Source organism: Adiantum capillus-veneris, unplaced genomic scaffold, assembly GCF_014529385.1.
Source record: "Adiantum capillus-veneris isolate H3 unplaced genomic scaffold, ASM1452938v2 Hic_scaffold_752, whole genome shotgun sequence".
NCBI lineage: Eukaryota > Viridiplantae > Streptophyta > Polypodiopsida > Polypodiales > Pteridaceae > Adiantum > Adiantum capillus-veneris.
Genome location: NW_028221748.1, coordinates 2335 through 24753, shown reverse-complemented (window position 1 = coordinate 24753; position 22419 = coordinate 2335). Strand labels below are relative to the sequence as shown.

General features: G+C 46.9%; 1 protein-coding gene across 1 annotated transcript in view; it reads right to left on the bottom strand.

Moving 5' to 3' along the window:
• Positions 1 to 22135, bottom strand: part of LOC147416618 (alpha-mannosidase-like) — a 37368-nt gene extending 15233 nt beyond the window's left edge. Inside the window, exons 1-7 of the mRNA XM_086508217.1 lie at positions 21468 to 22135; positions 21174 to 21354; positions 21060 to 21131; positions 17785 to 17883; positions 17615 to 17671; positions 17312 to 17531; positions 17108 to 17235 (exon numbers count right to left, since the gene is read on the bottom strand). Coding sequence (XP_086364343.1) covers positions 17108 to 17235; positions 17312 to 17531; positions 17615 to 17671; positions 17785 to 17883; positions 21060 to 21131; positions 21174 to 21354; positions 21468 to 22135 — 1425 coding nt within the window. The remainder of the gene's footprint in view (positions 1 to 17107; positions 17236 to 17311; positions 17532 to 17614; positions 17672 to 17784; positions 17884 to 21059; positions 21132 to 21173; positions 21355 to 21467) is intronic.
• Positions 22136 to 22419: the final 284 nt, after the last annotated feature.

Here is a 22419-nt window from a genome sequence, read left to right as displayed (position 1 = left end):
CTCAAGACGCTTCTTCTCGAAGGAGGCCCGCCGTGTAAGCGTGGTCGTGGTGGGATGAAGTCGACTTTAGCTCGCGTGGCAAAGGTGGCGGTGCAAGACCATGGACGTGCAAGCTATGTCCATACAAGAGATCGGGTGGTTCAAACAAAGTGCGAGCCCATCTTCTTCATGAACCCGGTCACGAGGTGAAGTTTTGCCCTCATGTAGCTCCCGAGAAGAGGTTGGATCTTCTTGAGAAACTCACGGTGTATGAGGTTGCGGAAGCGGCCAAGAGGGGCCGTTTTGTTGCCGTTGATCCCTCCGCCACGGCGACACCGCGAGAGCAAAGGGAAGCCAACCTTGACGACATCTCTCGAACCTTCAAGAGCCATGGATCTACACCGTCCTCTTCCCTTCCGCATCGCCAAACCACTCTCAACGAAAATTGGAATCCTAAATTGAAGGAAGAGGTAGATAGGTCGGTTGCCCGATTCTTCTTCCACGACCACATTGCCTTCCATGCTTCGCGGTGAGTTTCCCTTGGCATATGCACATTGCAATCTTCCATTTTGTATTCATAATGGGTTATAATTTCTCGACTCTCCATACTAACGCAACATGCTCTATTTTGTGTGGATAGGTCTCCATACTTTCGAACCATGGTTACGAAAATAGGGGAATATGGCTCCTCTTATGTGCCACCTTCATCGGAGAGGCTTCGCACCACCCTTCTTGACAAAGAGAAGCTTGTCGTGGAGCAAGCGGCCCAAGCAACAAAGGATTTGTGGGAGACCAATGGCATCTCTCTTCTTGTAGATGGATGGAGCAACACCCGCAAGCGGTCCATCCACGGAGTGGTGGCCTACTCTCGGGGGGAGATGTACTTTGTGGAGTCACATGATGCATCCGATAGTGGCAAGGCCGCCGAGATGCTTGCTGCGGAGTGGACAAGCACATAGAGATCACCGGCCCGGAGAATGTCCTTTGTATGGTTGCAGATGGAGAGGCGTCAAATAGGGCAGCCGGAGCTATCATTGAGGGCATGTATCCCAGCATCCATGTCACATTTTGCATGGCGCATTGCCTCAATAACCTCCTCAAGGACATAGGGAACTTGTCATGGATTTCACCCACCATTGGTGACGCCTCTCGAATTGTCTCCTTTGTGCTCAACCATCAAAAAGTGCGCCATGAATTCTCAAAGAGGAGCCAGTTGTCTTTGCTCAAATATTCAGAGACAAGATTTGCATTCAATTGGCTTATGCTAGGCCGCTTGTCTACATGTGGCGGAGCCTTAAGGGGCCTCTTTCTCAGTGATGAGTTCCAGGCCATGCCGGAGTCTACATCAGCAGTAGGATTGAAATGCCGAGAATGGGCCGACGACGCCGCTTGGTGGGAGGAGGTGAAGACTCTTGACGCCATGGTCAAGCCTATTCTACACCTACTTCGAGTGGTGGATGGCTTGCAACCATGCATTGGCAAAGTCTACGAAGCCATGGATCGGATGATAGAGGCACTTGAGAAGCTTGTGCCTGACCCTGTTCAGTATGCGGAGATTCATGGCTTGTGTGAGTCGAGGTGGAATGGATACTACTCTCCACTTCATGCGGCAGCTTATGTGCTTGACCCTGAGTTTCAAGGAAGGCGTCAAGAGACCGACAAGGAGGTGAGCAAAGGATGGCGGCTTGCATTGGAGCGCCTTGAGCCTAGCAGTGACATTAGGCGCAAGATTAGAGACGAGCTACTCAACTACAGGCAAAAGAAGGGCTCCTATGGATGTGTAGATGCACAGCTTGATCGCAACAAGATTGGCTCGGTTTTGTGGTGGGAGGACTATGGAGGAGATGGCCCACATTTGCAGCGCTTGGCTGTTCGTGTCCTTAGCCAAGCATGTACCACTAGTTGCTTGGAGCAACTATGGAGTGTGTACAGCCACATTGCCTCTAAGAAGAGGAATCGCCTTGGCGTTCAGAGGGCCAATGATTTGGTGTTTGTGAGCGCTAACTTGCGCATGCTTGCCAAGAGCATCACACACAAGGCAGATCCTTTCACTGAGTGGGAGATGGCACAAGAGAATCCATCTATGGCCGATACTCTTTTGGAGGAGCTAGAGGAGGATTTCGAGCCTCAATGCGAGCCTGCCGAGCCGGAGCCCTCATACGTTGCTGACGACCTCGACTACGACGACGATGTGGAGATTCAGCAGGCGAGCACTTCTTGAGTTTGATGATCATTGATCACTCGACTCTCGAGTCTAGACTCTTGAGTCTACGACTCTACCTACTACATAGCCCTTTGTACTTTTTTTTATCCTTGAGGCCTCAGGCTTGTCCTAAGTCCTTTAGGCTTTTTGACTCTTGAGCCCTTGTGGCATGCACTTCTCATTTTGTATCCATCGATCATCGATATCGATCATCGATGTTTTATTAGCACATTTCAGCCTATATGACTCGTGTTCTTTGGTCTATTTAGTGTAAATTTATGGTCAAAGTGATGCTCTATGTGTGTGGCATGTGTGTAGGTCAAAAAATGCCAAAAAAACTCTCTTTTTTTTTTTGCCGTTTCGACCCCCGTCCCCGTTTCCTGACTTTTGCCGTCCCGACCCCGTTCCCGACCCCGACCCGCCGTCCCATGTAACTATGCTTACGGACGCTTTTGTCACTAGTTTCCTCTGGACTATGAGAGGTCAGAATTATCTACACTCTTCGGGCCATGACTAATCCCTTGAGAGACCCATTTCGCCAACTTGATTTGGGCGTTGACAGCGACCAAGTACCTCAGTTCAGAGGCCTAGGTACTGCGGGACTTGCTTCGGTCCTCCCTTTGGAGTTGCCTCCTCCGGGTAACTTATCGCTCATCTCACTAAACTTCCTTTGAAACTCGACGATTTTCCCCTAGGAAATGCCATACCCGCTTGGAAGGGCGTCGGCTCACAGGTGGTGTCCACTGAGGTTGGTGGTGTCTCCCTTTTGCACCTCCCAACCCCTATTAGGTGAAGTTGACCCCACCGGGGGGGAATGGCACTTGGGCGCTCTTGTAGCTCATCTGGCTTTGCTTGGGGAGAGTCCTGAACAGCTGGGACAGGGAATAGGGCTTAGGGGAATAGTTTCCACAAGAGGGGTTGCAAACAAGGGGACATAGCTGGGGCAAGGGGAATGGAAGGACAGTGAGGACAGGAAGCCCATAAATTGGCGTTCCATGTTACACATCGCCCCTAGTGGAAAGAATCTCCTGTGACACTATATGACAACAAAACCCTCTTATAGAGAACACTACAGGCCGTGTAACAAATCAGAAGCTATGCAACCACATGATGAAACCTTATGCCACATGATGATAACACTATATGCTATAATCTCAAGTCATCCATATCGTGAACTATATTGGTAAACATTTTCCCTCCCTTGCAAATATGCACCAAAATACATGAAGGAATCGTAGCAGGGCTACAATGTCACTCGCACTAGACAGGCAGTTAACAGTTGGTCTTGGGTTCACACTGGGTGGACTCTCGCCAGGGCAGTGAAACATGGCAGACACAATGAGTGGTGGTCTAGTGGACACAGTGGCTATTTCATCACCACACGGTTCGGAGATAGGCATAGCTGGACTGCCACAGATATTTGTGTTGGCCATTGGCTGCTCTTTATGATGGTATATATGCTCAGTTGGTTTTAGTCGTGGGAGGCATCTTAGACGTCTTATGAGTCTAGAGTCTGGAGCCTTGTGTTCAATCTAGCACCGCACATCTGCACTCTCCGTGCATAGTTGGAGCCTCGACACCCCCATTGTACATGTGAGTCTTGGGCTTGGACCTGAGTGTGCTCCCAGCCAAAGTCTATACCGGTTCCATGAGCTAGTCAAGTTCCATTGAGTTTTGAGTCTGTTGTTGCGTCTTTTGAGTTTGCTTGTTCCATTGCTCTATAGCCTTTTCATTCTGTTGGAGTGAGGTTTCATGCATATTACAATGAGGAGCACCCATAGTAGAGAGCACGACACACTTTTCTTCCTACAAGAGCTCTCATTTTTGGCATGCTGAATGGGACCTCAACAAAAGTCTCACTCCACTGAATATACATGGTTGAGGAGCTAGCTGGTTCAACCCCTCCCCTGGTCTAGTCTGCTGGTCTGGTCCAGCTATTACAGTCTTGGACACTCCAGGCGAGAAATCAGTAGGTTCTACACATTTCAAAAATAAAAAGCAAACAAGAATGTAGAGGGATCCCCTCACTCGCTCTAAAAAAACCCATCAAATAAAGTGCAATCAAAATTAGAAGTCGCATGTGCAGGTCGTCTCTCCCTCTCTCTTTCTCTGAGAGGCACTCCATTGAGAGCTGCTCTTGTGAAAAAGTGGTGATTTGGAAGGAGGTGGGACGATCTAGAGTGCATGCACAATGCCTCAAACAACGTAAGGCAAGCAATTATAAACAGATGCCTCCGCCTCGAAGATCTCTGCATGGCGCAAGACTTTGCCCTAGGAAGGGAATTAACGGGGGTGGGATTATAGACACCAACAGCTCTCTCTCTCTCTCTCTCTCTCTCTCTCTCTCTCTCTCTCTCTCTCTCTCTCTCTCTCTCTCTCTAGCGTGACAGCGCGAGCAGGCTTGGATGGCGGGACTGATGACCAGTAGCAGCGCAAGCACGCTGATGCGACTCCACAAGGGAGGAGGCTCGCGAACAAGCTGGCAGGGGTCTCTCTCTCTCTCTCTCTCTCTCTCTAGCGTGCGAGCCTCGGGGCAGCAGACAGTAGGGTCGAGCCCTTGTCTTCACAGGTTGTTTGCTGGTATATCCCTTGGCTCCCAAATATCTTCTTTGGCCTGCGTGCGTTGGCAGCAGGACACTCCCACAGAGGGGGACGCGTTCAGGTTGCAGTCAACGCCTATCAGAACCGTAGGCCCACCAAGCTGGGGACTGCGTTACAGGTGCTAAATCGGGAGCAGACCCCTGCTGGGGCTGCATCTCAGGTCTTTAGCGTTGCATATGCCTTGCACCCTACGGGGTAGCTTTTTGGTGGCAAGCTTCCCCAATCCAGGGGGCTGCGGGTTGTACGCTGGACAGTTTTGTCCAGGTTCAGATTCAGGACAGCGGGCGCAAGGCCCTCCATCACTTCTTGTTCTATTGCTGATGCCCGCAGTGGGCTGAGGTTGTGTATTTACCCGCATCGGGTTGTGGGTGTTCCATTGCCGCTTGATCTCTCAGCTGTGTGTTTAGTGTGGCCGTCTTGTGATGGAGGTCATGAGCACAAACCCAACACTTCCCGAGAGCTCTAGCCCCTCCCCCTTGAGTCGTTGCATGCAATGGCATCACCAGCAATGAAGAGTTGCATGCAATGGCATCACCAGCAATGAAGAAATCAACTTTTATGACTACCAGCAAGAGGTTAGCAAACATGAAAAAGGAGATGAAGGCGTACAAGACAAAGATGGAAGAGTGGAAGATGGAGAAGGCGGTCTTTCTTCAGTGGAAAATCAGTGAGGCCGAGCTTCGAACTGTGGAGAAAATGGAGCATCGGACCGAAATTGAAGACCTCAAGAATCAGATTTCAGCCCTCAAGAGCGACCTAACCAAGGCAAGAGCCAATGGTGGACTAGAGGGGACCATCTGTTGACAGTGCTGGATGGAGTAATATGGAGAGGCCCTTGGTATCTATGATTTCTAGGCTGATTAGAGCCAAGACCTCAGTTCCACATGACATCATACGAGCGGAGCTGGCTGCCGCACCTATGGAGATTGAGGCACTTACCAGATCAGTATCATTTGTACACAGCTTATGGGACACCACCAGGGATAGAAATGCTAGGCTTGCTCTTGAGTCATCCAGACAGCTGGCATTACAGGGGGATACAATATTTTGGTATGCACAGATGAGCTCATGGTTTCAGAGGCATGGTTTCAGCATGGACAGGCTGCCCCCTTTCTGGTATTCTCTTGATGCACCATCTTTGGCTCTTACACGGATGGAGATTACTAGACTCATTCGGCAGGATCTTATCCAACTTGATACCAGGAGGACATGGATAGAACCATCACGGGAGTTGGGTACGAAGAGGGCTTTCTATAGAGAGCATCTTCTCCAACTCATGACAGACGGGTTTGTCACACAGCCGAGCTACATGGACACACACCTATCTCATGGGTTACGATGTGCCATAGGCGAGATACGCACATCTTCACACCAGCTTGGGATTGAGACAGGTAGATTCAGAGGCATACCAGTAGACAAGAGGATATGTCAGTTATGCCATGCAGAACCAGAGAGAGTTTCACTTCATATGTCACTGCACAGTCTACTATGAGATTCGGGGACGCTTTCAGTGTTTATTTAGAGATGGTTTTGACTCGTTAGATAGAGTCATGAGATATCAAGATCAGAGATGTCTCGGATTATTTCTACTTGAGATACAGAGACATAGAGACTCTCTATTGAGAGTGCATAGACAGAGACAGTCCCAGAGACGCATCTCGGATTCCTTCAGTCCGAGTACCACAGAGGCAGAAGGGACACCACCACCACCACAGAGCTCGGTTCCCACCCATACACACACGAATGGTACTCTCATTGACGGAGCTATAGAGTTGGAGAGATCGAGATGACCACGACTGAGGAGGGGAGCCACGCAACACCGACGGAGATTGCGGCAAAGGATCCACAGGATTCTAACACGACACCCAGAGTGTCGATCAGGATAGGCTTCATGCTACTGCTATATTGAATCATGGTGACACTTATCCCCACTTTGTACCTTTGTGGCATTATACCATTGCTCAGCTTACCAGCCACCCATAGGAATCGGTAGCACTCCTATCTCAGTTTCTAGTTTGTAGTTCTCTTTGTTTGTACCCAGACTTGGTACTAGACTCACCATTGTAATCACTTCGGTCTCATAGGTCATTTTGGCCTTTTGTAGACGTTAATATATCATTTCATTTCATTTCTCTCTCTCTCTCTCTCTCTCTCTCTCTCTCTCTCTCTCTCTCTCTCTCTCTCTCTCTCTATATATATATATATATATATATATATATATATATATATATATATATATATATATATATATGTATGTATATATATGCTAGAGATTTACTGTCAGAGGTTCTTGCGCGGTTGTTTAATCGTGTCATGTGTGAGGGACTACCCGAGTCCCGGAGATTATCTACTATAGTACCTCTTTTCAAGGCAGGGGACCCCACGGTACCAGGGAACTACCGTACTATTATGAGAGGGCACACATTGGCACGGTTGTATGCATCCATTCTTGAACAGCAACTGAGTAAATGGGCAGAAAATGAGGGCATATGAGCAGCAGGCCAGGCTGGATTCCGGAGGGGTTTCTCCACTTTGGACCATATTCTTACACTCAGAGCCATTATTGAGGAGGGTCGGGCACATGGGAGACGGATGCATTGTTGCTTTGTGGACTTCCGCAAGGCATCTGACACAGTGTCGAGGGCCAGATTGATGCACAGGCTACTGAAGTTGGGAGTACCCACAGAGATCATATGGGGGATCATGGCTTTATACGGCTCAGTGACTGGCCAGGTACGCACTCCTGAGGGGATTTCTGACATTGTTCATTCCACTATTGGAGTGAAACAGGGGTGTCCTTTGTCCCCTACACTTTTTGGTATGTATGTAGATGAGGTCTCTGACTACATTGACAGAGAGGGTGACAGAGGCGCTCAGCTGGCAGGGACATGGATCCCTTTATTATTATATGCTGATGATATTGTGTTAATGTCAGAGTCACCAGAGGGCATGCAAAGACATTTGGATGCATTGCACAACTTTGCAGAGGATAGTGGACTGTCTGTGAACCTTGGTAAAACCAAGGTTATGGTGTTTAACACCACACCACAGTGGGTCAAGAGATCGGCACCTACACTCGTATATGGCCAGGACACTGTGGAGTACACAGATGAATATACATATCTGGGGGTGGTATTCATGGGACCGAGGTTTACCCTAAGGAGAGCAGCAGAGACTAGAGTATCTAGAGCCTATGCGGCATTAGGAGGGCTAGAGAGGATGTGTTCGCAGGTTCAGTTTCAAGAACCACGAACAAAACTATGGCTCTTTGATACTTTGGTTGCTTCAGCTATGCTTTATGGGGTCCAAGTTTGGGGACCATCTGTGAATCATGACAGGTGGAGGAACATGGAGAGACCCTTGGTATTTATGATATCCCGGATGATTAGAGCCAAGGCCTCGGTACCACATGCGATTATTCGAGCGGAGGTAGCCGCCCCTCCTATAGAGATTGAGGCTCTTACCAGATCAGTGTCCTTTATGAACAGTCTATGGGATACACATATAGGCAGATATACTAGACTGGCTCTTGAGTCCTCTAGACAGTTAGCGATGCAAGGAGATGCATCATGTTGGTATGCACAGATGACCTCATGGTTTCAGAGGCATGGTCTTAGCATGGATATATTGCCTCCCTTTCAGTATTCCCTGGATGCACCCTCCTTGCCAGTCACACGGATGGAGATCACTAGACTCATTCGTCAGGATCTTATACAGTTGGACACCAGGAGGACATGGGTAGAGCCGATACAGGAGTTGGGCACGAAGATGGCTTTCTACAAAGAGCACCTTCTCCAACTTTCAGGGGATGGGTTTGTGACTCATCCGAACTACATGGACACTCATTTATCTCAAGGTCTGCGATGTGCTATTGGTCAGATTCGCACATCCTCACACTAGCTGGAGATTGAGACGGGTAGATTCAGAGGGATACCACCAGAGTTTAGGATATGTCAACTATGCGGTAGAGAGCCAGAGACAGCTACACTACATATGCCACTGCACTGTGTACTATGAGGTACGAGGGCGCTTCCATTGCTTATTCAGGGAGGGTTTTGGACCCCTAGATAGAGTCATGAGGTATCAGGACCAAAGATGCCTTGGCTTATATCTACTTGAGCTACACCGACATAGAGACAGTCTGTTGAGGAGACATGGAGTACGACAGTCGCAAAGACAGATCACAGATTTCTTTGGATCGAGGGAGCCAAGAGACCAACCACCAACACAGGGTTGTACCCGCATTCATACCAGAGGCACCCTCATTGACAGGGCGATTGAGCTCGAGAGATCGAGACGACCACGACCAAGACACAAAAGCACACTACATCGACGGAGACTCCAGCAGAGGATCAGAGGCATTCTAGCACGACACCCAGATTGTCATTGAGGGCCTATTCTACATTTTCACATCTCACATTTCACACTTCATTTCAGTTTTCATTTTTACTTTCAGTACTCGTACTTCAAACATTGTATTAGATTCACCACTTTGTATCTGATGGTCTCATAGGTCATTTTGGCCTTTTGAAGACGTTAATATATCATTTCATTTCATTCTCTCTCTCTCTCTCTCTCTCTCTCTCTCTCTCTCTCTCTCTCTCTCTCTCTCTCTCTCTCTCTCTCTCTCTCTCTCTCTATCTATGGATCCTCTCTCGTAGTTTGCGTCGATGTCGAGAGGGCCCCCTCATCTGTGGGCGACGGGACTGCCCCAAATCTATCCCCTGATCAAGCAGTATGCCTCTGGTGCCTCTGGTGTTGTTATGCTGTTGGGGCTGCTCAGACTCCTCTGTCTGTGACTGAAAGAAATCTGTAATCTTCCGTTGTTGCTGGATCTCTCTCATTGTGCCCCTCTTCAAGAGGTCCTCTTTGTGTTTGCAAATCTTCAGTAAGTATAATCCGAGGCATCTCTGATCCTAGTATCTCATGACTCTAGAAAGTGGCCCAAAACCCTCTCTAAATAGAGAGTGAAAGCGTCCTCGTATCTCATAGTATATTGGGCAGTGACATATGTAATGTAGCTCTGTCTCTGGCTCTATCTAGCACACCTGACAAATCCTGGACTCAACGGGTACTCCTCTAAATCTGCCTGTCTCGATCTCTAGATGATGTGAGGATGTGCGTATCTGACCAATAGCACATCGGATCCCGTGGGATAGATGAGTGTCCATGTATCCTCGTCTGATCACAAAACCATCCTCCGTGAGTTGGAGAAGATGCTCTCTATAGAAAGTCATCTTCGTACCTAGTTCATGTGTAGGTTGTATCCATGTCCTCTTCGTATCCAGATGAATCAAGTCCTATCTGATGAGCCTAGTAATCTCTGCCCTAGTGAGGGAGATGGTAGTGAGGGAGATGGAGGGTGCATCCAGAGAGTACTGAAATGGGGGTGGCCGATCCATACTAAAGCCATGTAACTGAAACCAAGATGTCATCTCTGCATACCAACATGATCTATCTCCCTGCAATGCCAGCTGTCGCGAAGATTCTAGTGCTAATCGAGCATATCTGTCTCTGGGGAGAGCCCAAGTGCTATGCATAAATGAAACTGATCGAGTGAGTGCCTCCACTACCAATGGAGGAGAAGCGAGCTCCGCCCTAACAATGTCATGTGGTACTGAGGCCTTGGCCCTAATCATCCGAGAAATCATAGACACCAAAGGCTTCTCCATACATCTCCATGCATCAGTACTGCCAGCTTTGCTATGGTGATCAACTGAGGGGCCCCATATCTCCACTCCATACAGCATGGCCGAAGATACCAAAGTGTCAAAGAGCCAAAAGCTTTGTCCGAGGTTCCTAGAACTAAACCTGCGAACTTATTCTCTCAAGTCTCCCCAATGCTGCATAGGCTCTGGTCAATTGCGTATCTGCTGCACGCCTCAGGGAAAATACTGGACCACTAAAAGCCGCCCCAAGATAAGTGTATGTATCTGCATACTCCACAGTCTCTCGACCATATGTAAAAGTGGAAGCAGAAGAGAGAGAGAGAGAGAGAGAGAGAGAGAGAGAGAGAGAGAGAGAGAGAGAGAGAGAGAGAGAGAGAGAGAGAGAGAGAGAGAGAGAGAGAGAGAGAGAGAGAGAGATGAAATGAAATGATATATTAACGTCTACAAAAGGCCAAAATGACCTATGAGACCAACTGATTACAATGATGAGTCTAGTACCAAGTCTGGGTACAAACAAAGAAAACTACAAACAAAGAACTGATCTAGGAGTGCTACCGACTCCTATGAAATGAAATGAAATGAAATGTTATATTAACGTCTTCAAAAGGCCAAAATGACCTATGAGACCAATCAGTTACAAAATAGTGAATCTAATACCATGTCTGGGTACAAAAGAACTAGAAAAGAACTAGAAGTGGAACAAAATACTACTACTACTACTACAATCTAAAACTACGTGGGTGTAGCAGCTGATACAATAGGTACCCGGTAAACTGGATGTAACAGTGTGTGAAACAAAGATGGAAGAAATGGTGAGGATCCATCCTCATCTGCACTCTGGATGTCGAGAGAGTATGGCTCGAATCTTCTGTTGTAGTCTCCGTCGATGCTGTGTAGCTCCTCTCCTCAGTCGCGGTCGTCTGTATCTCTGTAGCTCCAATGCTCGGTCGATAGAGTGCCAGTAGTGGTCGAATGAGTGTGGGACGAGCTCTGCAGTGGTGGCTGCTCCTCTGGCTGTCCCATATCTAGTGAAAAGAAATCTGTAATGTGTCTCTGGGACTGCCTCTCTCTAGCTCTCCCCAGTAAAGTGTCTCTATACCTGTGTAACTCAAGTAGATATAGTCCAAGACATCTCTGATCCTCATAACTCATGACCCTAGATAGAGGACCAAAACCCTCTCTGAATAAGCAGTGGAAACGCCCCCGTATCTCATAGAACACTGTGCAATGACATATGTAGTGCAACTCTGTCTCTGGCTCTCTCTGGCATAATCGGCATATCCTGCTGTCTGCTGGTATCCCTCTGAATCTACCGGTCTCAATCTCGAGCTGATGTGAGGATGTGCGTATCTGACCAATGGCACAACGCAAACCATGAGACATATGTGTGTCCATGTAGCTGGGTCGAATCACAAACCCATCTCCTGTGAGGTGGAGAAGATGCTCTCTATAGAAAGCCATCTTCGTGCTCAACTCCTGAGGCGGCTCTATCCATGTCCTCCTGGTGTCGAGCTGGATCAGGTCCTGACGAATGAGTCTAGTGATCTCCACCCGTGTAAGAGACATCGAGGGTGCCTGAAGAGAATACTGGAAAGGGGGCAACCTGTCCATGGTGAAGCCATGCGTCTGAAACCATGAAGTCATCTGTGCATACCAGCATGAAGTGTCCCCCTGTAGAGCTAACTGTCTGGAAGACTCAAGGGCCAATCTAGCATATCTGTCTCTAGTAGTATCCCATAGGCTGTGCACAAAGGACACTGATCTGGTAAGCGCCTCAATCTCCATGGGGGGGGCAGCTAGCTCTGCTCGAATGATCGCGTGAGGTACGGAGGCCTTGGCTCTAATCAATCGGGAGATCATAGATACCAAGGGCCTCTCCATACATCTCCAACCATCCTGGCCTACAGAAGGTCCCAATACCTGTACCCCATACATCATAGCTGAGGCTACTAAAGTATCAAAGAGCCATAACTTTGTCCGAGGTTCCTGGAACTGAACCTGCGAACACATCCTCTCCAAGCCTCCCAAGGCCGCATAAGCTCTGGTCAGTCTAGTCTTTGCTGCTCTCCCCAAAGAAAACCTCGGCCCAGTGAAGACTATCCCAAGGTAAGTGTATGCATCTGTATACTCCACAATCTCTTGACCATACGTGAAGGTCGGTGCCGATCTCCTGATCCACTGCGGTGTGGTGTTAAACACCATGACCTTGGTTTTACCAAGGTTTACAGACAATCCACTATCCTCTGCAAAACTGTGTAATGCATCCAACTGTCGCTGCATACCCTCTGGTGAGTCAGAGATCAAGACAATATCATCAGCATATAACAACAATGGGATCCACGTCCCTGCCAGCTGGGCACCTCTATCACCCTCTCTGTCAATGTAATCAGACACCTCATCAACATACATACCAAATAGAGTAGGAGACAATGGGCAACCCTGTTTCACCCCGATAGTACAGAATGGGGATACGTGTCACAATGGTACAGAATGGGGATAAGTGTCACCATGATATAATATGCAGTAGCATGAGGCCTATCCTCATCGACACTCTGGGTGTCGTGCTAGAATCCTATGGATCCTCTGTCGCAATCTCCGTCGGTGCTGCGTGGCTCCCCTCCTCAGTCGCGGTTGTCTCGATCTCCCCAACTCTATAGCTCGGTCAATGAGAGTACCGTTGGTGTGTGTATGGGTGGGAACCGAGCTCTGTGATGGTGGTGTCCCCTCTGGCTCTGTGGTACTCAGACTGAAGAAATCTGAGATGCGTCTCTGGGGCTGTCTCTGTCTTTGCCCTCTCAATAGAGCGTCTCTATGTCTCTGTATCTCAAGTAGAAATAATCTCAGTATCTCAAGTAGAAATAATCCGAGACATCTTTGATCCTGATATCTCATGACTCTATCTAACGAGTCAAAACCATCTCTGAATAAACAATGAAAGCGTCCCCGTATCTCATAGTAGACTGTGCAATGACATATGTAGTGAAACTCTGTCTCTGGCTCTGCATGGCATAACTGACATATCCTACTGTCTGTTGGTATGCCTCTGAATCTACCTGTCTCAATCCCAAGCTGGTGTGAACATGTGCGAATCTGGCCTATGGCACATCGTAACCCATGAGATAGATGTGTGTCCATGTAGCTGGGCCGTGTGACGAATCCGTCTGTTGTGAGTTGGAGAAGATGAGAGAGAGAGATGAAATGAAATGAAATGTTATATTAACGTCTTCAAAAGGCCAAAGTGACCTATGAGACCAGAAAGTTACAATGCGGTGTATTTGATACAAAGTCAAATTAACAAAATAAATTAAACTAGGATAACAAAATATAAATACTGCGGGATCCTAAACTAAGCAGTACAATGTGAAGACAATATGGGAGGGGAGTAGAGATCCATCTTCATCTGCACTCTGGACGACGAAAGAGTATGGCTTGAATCCTTTGCCATAGCGTCCTTCGAAATTGTGTAGCTCCTCTCTTCCCTCAGGGTCGTCTAGATCTCCCTAGCTCCAATGCTCGGTCTATGAGAATGCCAGTAGTGCGGGTAGACCTCTCCACCGTCACTGGTTGCTCCTCTGTCTGTTCTTCTGGGTGTACAGTATCTAGTGTAAAGAAATATGTGATCTGTCTCTGGGGATGTCTCTCTTCACCTCTCAGTAAGGTTTCTCTATGCTTGTGTAACTCAAGTAGATAAAGCCCAAGACATTTTTGATCCTCATAACTCATGACCCTAGATAGAGGCCCAAAACCTTCTCTGAATAGACAGTGAAAACGACCTCGTATCTCATAGTACACTGTGCAATGACATATGTAATGTACTTCTGTCTCTGGCTCTAGATGGAATAAGCGGCATATTCTGTTATTTGCTGGTGTCCCTCTGAATCTGCCAGTCTCAATCTCGAGCTGATGTGAGGACGTGCGCATCTGGCCAATGGCACAACACAAACAGAGAGAGAGAGAGAGAGAGAGAGAGAGAGAGAGAGAGAGAGAGAGAGAGAGAGAGAGAGAGAGAGAGAGAAATGAAATGAAATGATATATTAACGTCTTCAAAAGGCCAAAATGACCTATGAGACCATCAGATACAAAGTGGTGAATCTAATACAATGTCTGAAGTACAAGTACAAAAAGTATTGAATGTAAAAAATGAAAACTGAAAATGAAGTGTGAAATGTGAAATGTGAAATGTGAAAATGTAGAATAGGCCCTCAATGACACTCTGGGTGTCGTGCTAGAATGCCTCTGATCCTCTACTGGAGTCTCCATCGATGGAGTGTGCTTCTGTGTCTCGGTCGTGGTCGTCTCGATCTCCCAAGCTCAGTCGCCCTGTCAATGAGGGTGCCTCTGGTATGAATGTGAGTACAACCCTGTGCTGGTGGTTGGTCTCCTGGCTCCCTGGATCCAAAGAAGTCTGTGATCTGTCTCTGTGACTATCGTACTCCATGTCTCCTCAGCAGACTATCTCTATGTCGATGTAGCTCAAGTAGATATAAGCCAAGGCATCTCTGATCCTGATACCTCATGAATCTATCTAGGGGTCCAAAACCCTCCCTGAATAAGCAATGGAAGCGCCCTCGTATCTCATAATACACAGTGCAGTGGCATATGTAGTGTAGCTCTGTCTTTGGCTCTCTATCGCATAGTTGGCATATCCTAGACTCCGGTGGTATCCCTCTGAATCTACCAGTCTCAATCTCCAGCTGGTGTGAGGATGTGCGAATCTGACCAATAGCACATCGCAGACCATGAGACAAATGAGTGTCCATGTAGCTCGGACGAATCACAAACCCATCTCCCGAAAGTTGGAGAAGATGCTCTTTGTAGAAATCCATCTTGGTGCCCAACTCCTGCATCGGCTCTACCCATGTCCTCCTGGTGTCCAACTGTATAAGATCAAGTTTGACATGCAGACTCGTAGTTCTCTATTTTCCATTGAAATAAGAGAGAGAACCTGTGAAGATTCTCCTCTCTTTTTTTAACAAAATGGGTACTCCCTTCTGGCACACCGACCTTTAATTTATAGGCACTTGGTCTTTAAAAGAAGCTCAAAAATCATTTTATAAAAAATAAGGTGCTTAAAAGCAGTTAAATCATCTACTTTTAATAGCTGAGTCTCAAAAAGCTTCTCCGGCATAAAAGTCCAGCCACATCACTACATCCATATGCTGTCACGTTAACAAAGGCCATACCCTCTACGTTCTGCGGTGGATTTTCCGCCATGTTTTACATCTGGTCCAACTCTAACAAGAGTCCCTTGGTCGGCTGCTTGTTCCCAAGGTTCATCCACTGCTCTCCCAGCACTGCCATGTGATCATCTTGTCACGACGACTTTGCCAGCACTAGAAGAAGGTAAAATAAGAGAGAAGTGTTGCTTTGGGAGTGATAGTGAAGTCAGTGTGGAAACTAAGATCCCAGGTGGTCTTTCCTCTCTCTATCCATTCCAAGTGCATGATGAAGAGTCTCACAAAACAAAAGAAACTAAAAAATTGTCCAGACTCCACTCTCTCCCATTCTCCTATCAGAGAATATTCTATGGAAAGCAAATGACAAACATTTCTTGGAACCTCTCAGAAGATGAGATTTACTTTGATGGCACCTAGTCAAACCATAACAGATGGCAGATGACTTGGTGCTGTGAATGGGAGAAAAAAGCAATGGAAAGGATGCTCTGACAAGTACGAGAAGAATATAAGACCATACCAGCTGTCTATTATTGTAGCCTCATTAGAAATGAACTTGCTCCAAATAAAGAAGTGATCTTATACTGTCCTCAACGCTTTTTCCTACTTTCCTATGATGATTGATCAACACTCTGATATACCCAGTAGAATATCACCACCCATAATCCTGGAAAACCTCTGTATTCAGTCTGTCACTACGCATAAGGCCACCAAGACTGCCAATACCCTCTAGGGGACCTCAATTCCCCTCTTTAGAGTGGCTGTCAAGTGCAATCCAGCTGTACCTTCTCCTCCCTAAGGGTTGCAGTCCCTGCAATTCTCTCAAAGCTACTGTATCAAGCTAGGCTCCTCCCACATGGATCTTTACCTCCTGAGTCCTGCACTCGAGCGCTGAAGGCCTCTGTAAATCTGATTGGAGTCAAGCAAGCATCTTGCAACTACGTCTGCCACGTCCGCTGAATTTGACCAGTCCTCTTTCCGTAAGGACTCGATAGAATCTCTGGTCTCTTGCATGATATAGATCAACCTTATTCGTCGAGACCATAGGTTATCCGCCAGACATGCCTGAGAATGCCGTTATCCCTGAGCATGTTCAGATATAGGCAAAATCCATTGAGAAGTATGTGACCATTGAGAATCACAGCGGGAATGTTTGGTGTATGGTAAAAATATTTGCCTATCATAATGTATACTCACGTTAGGGCAGTTTAATCGTCACTGATTCTTGTGTATCTTTATTTATTTTGGGCTTTTGCATTTTTGAGAGATTCTTTGAAACAATTTTAATCTTGTTAGAACAAAAAGACCAGTATACAATGTAATTTGTTTTGGTTTTTGTTTTCTGGATTGTTATTTAAAAAACTGTGTGTATTTGTGTGTGTGTTCTCTTTTGGGGATGAAAGAAAAAGGTCATGGGATGTTTTTTTTTTTTTCGCAGGGGTGTTGATTTGGGGGGTGGGGGGGGTGTTTGATGGGCTTACTCCAGTGTCTGTGTCAATGATAGCACTTAGCAGACCATTCTCTGAAAAGTCCATTTTCAAACTGCTGGGACCAACAGTCACTGCAGTCTTCTGGGGCAAGACTTCACTAGTAGAGGCAGATGTATAACCTGATGATTGAAAAGATAAAAGTCATTATCTATCAGTACAGTGATGACGTATTGTGGCTTCATCTTAATCACATACCTTTCTTTTCAGAAGTAGACACAGTATAGGTCCTGTAACCTAGTGCAGGTATTGTGGCAGGGAAGGTAAGCCAATAAGCAGGTGCAGCTCCTGATGATATCCCAAGGTACCCCTGCACATACTTTCTTCGTAGTTCTTTGGTTATGCTGCTGACAGGAAGGAGTTGAGCAGGAACCGCAACCCCTGCTGAATCAGTTACTTGTACAAATTTGCTATTAACCTGATCAGCATTTCTCAAAACCTTTATTAAGAAAAAAACATAATTGGCAGCAATATATGAATAAATCCACTCTAAAATGCTACCGGAATGCGTATGTACTCCGTACGGCTCCAACCGAGAGCATTATAGGCGAGTACCACCTAAAGAATCCACAATTCGACACATAGTACCATTATCAAATTTGCATTGCGTTAAGATAAGAGAGTGACTAAACCTGAATGTAGAAATGAGCTTTTAAAATGTGTTTCCTTACCAAACTTCCATTGAAATTATTGATGGACTCTGATGCTGGACAGAAGCTCAAATTAAGTAGAGGGCACTGCAAAAAATAACCAGGGGAACATACTGTCACCTAATATATTTCTAACTAAAAACACTGAGAACAATCATAACAAATCACTGTAATGTCTAATTGAGAGAGGAATTTGTGAATCTGCTGGTTTTGTACCTAGACGTCAATTTTTGGATACTGCTACAAATGAGTACATTGGGATTGACTATGCCATATACACTAAGCAAGATGTTTGAATCATGCAAGTCGACATTTTTAAGCCCTTTGATATGGTCCATTGGGACATTTATTGTGGTTGCCATGACAAGGCTGGTATTTGGGCCCAAACTTCGTGATGTTATCTATTGGCTTTACAAGGGTGGAACATCACGATGCATACTTGATTTGGAGTTTTCAAAGTCACGGAATTTGGCATACTTGGTGTGTCAAGGTTGTCTGCTAAGTGCGTTGTTGTTGTTGTTATATATGGATAAACTCACTAAACAAGGTAGTTTACGAGGCCTTTCCATGCCAAATGGCTTATGCTTGTGGCTGAGGCTTATGAGGATGATTCGTTATTTTCTTTCACAAAATTCAACACATGATGTACAAAGAATCATGGATGCATCGTCACTGTGTGGTCTTATAGATATTAGTTCAGCGCCCAAGATGTAGTGCAACTCATCACTTCTTCCATGTCAAATTCCTGATTTATAAGATCCTTTACATGATCACTCTAACCTCCTATAATCAACTCATCCACATAGATGCAAATTATGAAGATCCTTACATACATACAATGAATGATATGCTTCAACCATACGAAGCCCTATAGTAACCTAGGTGCTTGCTTCAAGCCATATAGTACTTTCCTTAGCTTACACACATACTCAAGATGTCGCACATCCTCATATTGATGGGGCTACTCAATATGTACCTCTTCTTGCAAGTCACCATGCAAGAATGCATTCTTCACATCCATCGGATGCAAAACACAACCTTTTTTTTTCAAGAAAAAGATTCTTCCATTAGTTAAAAAACCTGCCCAATGGGCTACAAATTACCCTTACGAGAGAGGGCTACATTAAATGTGAGGATACTCTCCCAATGAAAAAACAAGATATGTACAATGATAGCTAAATCAAGATATGGGACAAGGAAATAACCACACTGGTGGGTGGTACTACCATCTAGGTGACCCATGAGCTATGGGTAAATCAAGATATGGGACAAGGAAGTAACCACACTGGTGGGCGGTACTTCCATCTAGGTGACCCATGAGCTATGGTGAAAAAGGGCATTGGTCGCCAAAGTCGCAAGAAGGCCTCGCAGCACTCCCACATGCCGTTGGAGCTGCCCTGAAGCCTATAAACCGGTTCTCTGAGTGTATTGATTCACTCCAGCCAGATGTCACACACAGTCTTCACCGGCGGGACGTGTTGCACTCGAAAATGCGAAAACATCAGATTCTCCACATGAGCCAAAGTGTCAAACTGCAGATGGGCTCCCAACAAACCTCTCTATCTCAAACTCCACCCCTGAGGTACAAGCTGTGTGGCAGCTGAAATCTAGGCCGGTCCTCTTGAATAACTCTTGAATAACAATCATCCTACTGACTGAAGCCATCTCAAAACTAAGTGCTAGGCCCAGGAGGGTGGACCAAGATGCATCATTCAAGGTGTATTGGCAAGCACTCAAAAGTGCAAACATCAGCCAAAGAATCCAAAGCCAAACAAACTGTGCCATGCGGCAGTCCCTCAAAGAGTGGCGCTCTATCTCAATTGTATGGCCACATGCGGTACATACTGCAGAATGACCACCGTGCACTAAACAACTCCCAACTGCAGTATCTCGATGGGCAACGAGCCACTAGAACATAGTGACTCTCCTAGGCTGTCTGTTGTCCCACAGGCATCCACATAAATCTAACAAGAACTCAGCCATGACACCCTCCTCCTGCCAATGGTCCGCTGCAGCAAGTCGAGCGTCTCTCCATGCTACGAGTATGTGACCTCGTAGCCATGCTATGTAGTGAAAAAAGGGAGTCCCGCGGTGATTGGCTGGAGTAAAAGGATCCCATAAGAACCACTCCCCCAAGTCCCACTTCACTTGCACCAGCCTATAGCCGCTAGTGTCCTAACTCGAGCTGACAGGTCTGGGTCTACCACACAGGTCCTCACACTGATGCCCACAACTTGGATCTGTTGAAAGCACCACTCGGTCACCTCAGGTACCTCAGTATTGACTCTATGAAGGCGAGCCTCCCTCTGAACCTCAGAACATGCAAAACCCTGTGTTTGAGCAAGCATGAACTGCAATGAGTCTCCAGTCGAGTGAAAACCTCCATCCAGCAGGGCGCGTCTGGCTGAAGAGAGATGTGCCACTCTGCTACTATAGCCTCCACAATATCCTCATACATTGCTATGCACCCCCCTCACGTTGTGCAGCAAAAGGCTTTGAACCTCCTCAGGAAGTGTTGTAAACTATAGCCAATCCCCAAAAATGCGGGTTGGACCCTCTGCCATGGGACCCAGAGAGAAACGAGGTCAGCTATTAACCATATGACCTCGCTGTGTACTGACCAGAGGATTCCATGTAAGTGGTTGTCTAAAGCGATCCTCAATGCAAGTGGGTTGGTGCAGTTCAAGGCCACTCCAAAACTAATCTGTTGTGAGAAAGTGTGTCATGCTCTCTCTACAGTGGGTGCTCCTCCGTGCAGTATGCAAAAAAACCTCACTCCAACAGAAAGAAAACATCACACTACAATGGAACGACGACTCAAAGCACAACAGACTCACAACTCAGTAAAACTCGACAAAATCAAAGAACCATAGAGACGCTGGCTTGACAACACATTCAGCTCCAAGCCCAGACTCAAGGGCACAATGGGGGTGTCAAGACTCCAATGTGTAGGGACGGTGCAGATGTGCTATGCATGAACTCAAGACTCGACAATCATGACGCTTGACTATACAAAGTAGATGATCCTCAAGACTAGCAACAACTACGGATATATACAACCATAAAGAGCCATTAACAGCTCACAAAATATCCAATCCAACTAAGTCTATCTCAAAACCGTGGTGGTGGTGATCTGGCCCTGTGTCGGCTAGACTACCACCCGTACCCCCACCACATGTGTCTACCCCGGCGAGAGTCCGTCCAGTGTGAACTCCAGCCCAACTGAAACTAATTGTCTGTCCTATGTCAGTGACACTATAGCCCTGCTACACGTTGCCCGCCACAAGACGACTCACCGTCTCGGTGAGAGGAACACTGAAACTGCAAAAAGACACCAATAGGATACTGAAATAACTGAAAAGAAGGCACTGCATATGTACAAGAGAAAGCTGAGCAGAGCAGCTCAGTACTGTCACCCAAGAGAAAGAGTTATCGCCACTGACACCGGAAGTGTCAACCTCCGGAGGGGGAGCCATTAAATCGATGGTAGGAGTTTGCTGCTGAACTAAAGGCTCCTGGACTCTGCTCTCAAAAAACTGACTCCCTGTGAAGGGAGCAACCACCTGCTGCTCAGTGGATGGAGCACCTGTTCTAAAGTGTACTCAGGCCGCCTACTGACACAGCCATGGCAGTGCGCACCAACAAAACCATCGCGAAGTCTCTATGTCAGCTGCAGCTATGGCATGGGGGCCGGCTGTTCAAACCCCTGAGGATAGTATGGAAATTGTTGAGGCTGAGCATATCCTACAGGAGTCTGTGTAAAGGGTCCCATGAGCTGTGGAGAAGTATTTGGTTGTGCATACCCAACAGGAGTTTGTACCTCTGTCCCTGGCCCCGTCCATCCACACCCTATATCCATTGGAGCCTGAACCCCCATATCTCCGTGTAGTCGCATCTCATGAAATCCTTGCACTTGAGCCCGGAGGTCGTCAATGATTTGAGACTTCTCTTTCAATGCGTGTCGCAAAGCATAATTAGTAGCATCTCTATCGGCGATCACACTCTCTGCGACACACAGAGACCCTTTCATAGCTACATATGTGGTTGAGTGGCGCTTGTGAGTAGCACCCAACCGCTCTGCTCTAAGCTCAATGGTAGCAATAGCATGTCTGGACTCATGCAGTAACTCCTCAAATAGCAGAAAGAGGGAGGTAGATTCCGCCACTGCTGAGAAGATTCCATAGCGATGTCTGGTGGGACAAGGCTTGCAAGTGGCACATCTGGTGAACTCGTAGGATACATAGTAGGTGTCATAGTTACAGGGAACGACAATTTGTAGGTCTCTGTTCCCCGCTCCCATTCCAACTTCCCATTCCGAATCCCCATTCTGTGTTTCAGACGTGAGTATCCGTAATGGGGAATGGCATTTCATGCATGTTTCCGTTCCCGTTCCCTGTTCCAGGTAACTATGGTAGGTGTAGCTGAGATAGGTGGAGTGGGGGTAGCTAAGATAGGTATAGGGGAAGAGATAATCGGGGTATGGGAGGATAGGCGTTCCTGAAGTGTCTGTCCAACCCATGCACAAGATGAGCGCGTGCAGTCTGTATAGCTACATTCTCTATCCACGAATACTCATGTACATATGCATAGTGGGGCGTATGTTGGGTGTCTACAAAGAAGTGTACCACGATGTGTCTACAACCTGCTATATAAGGT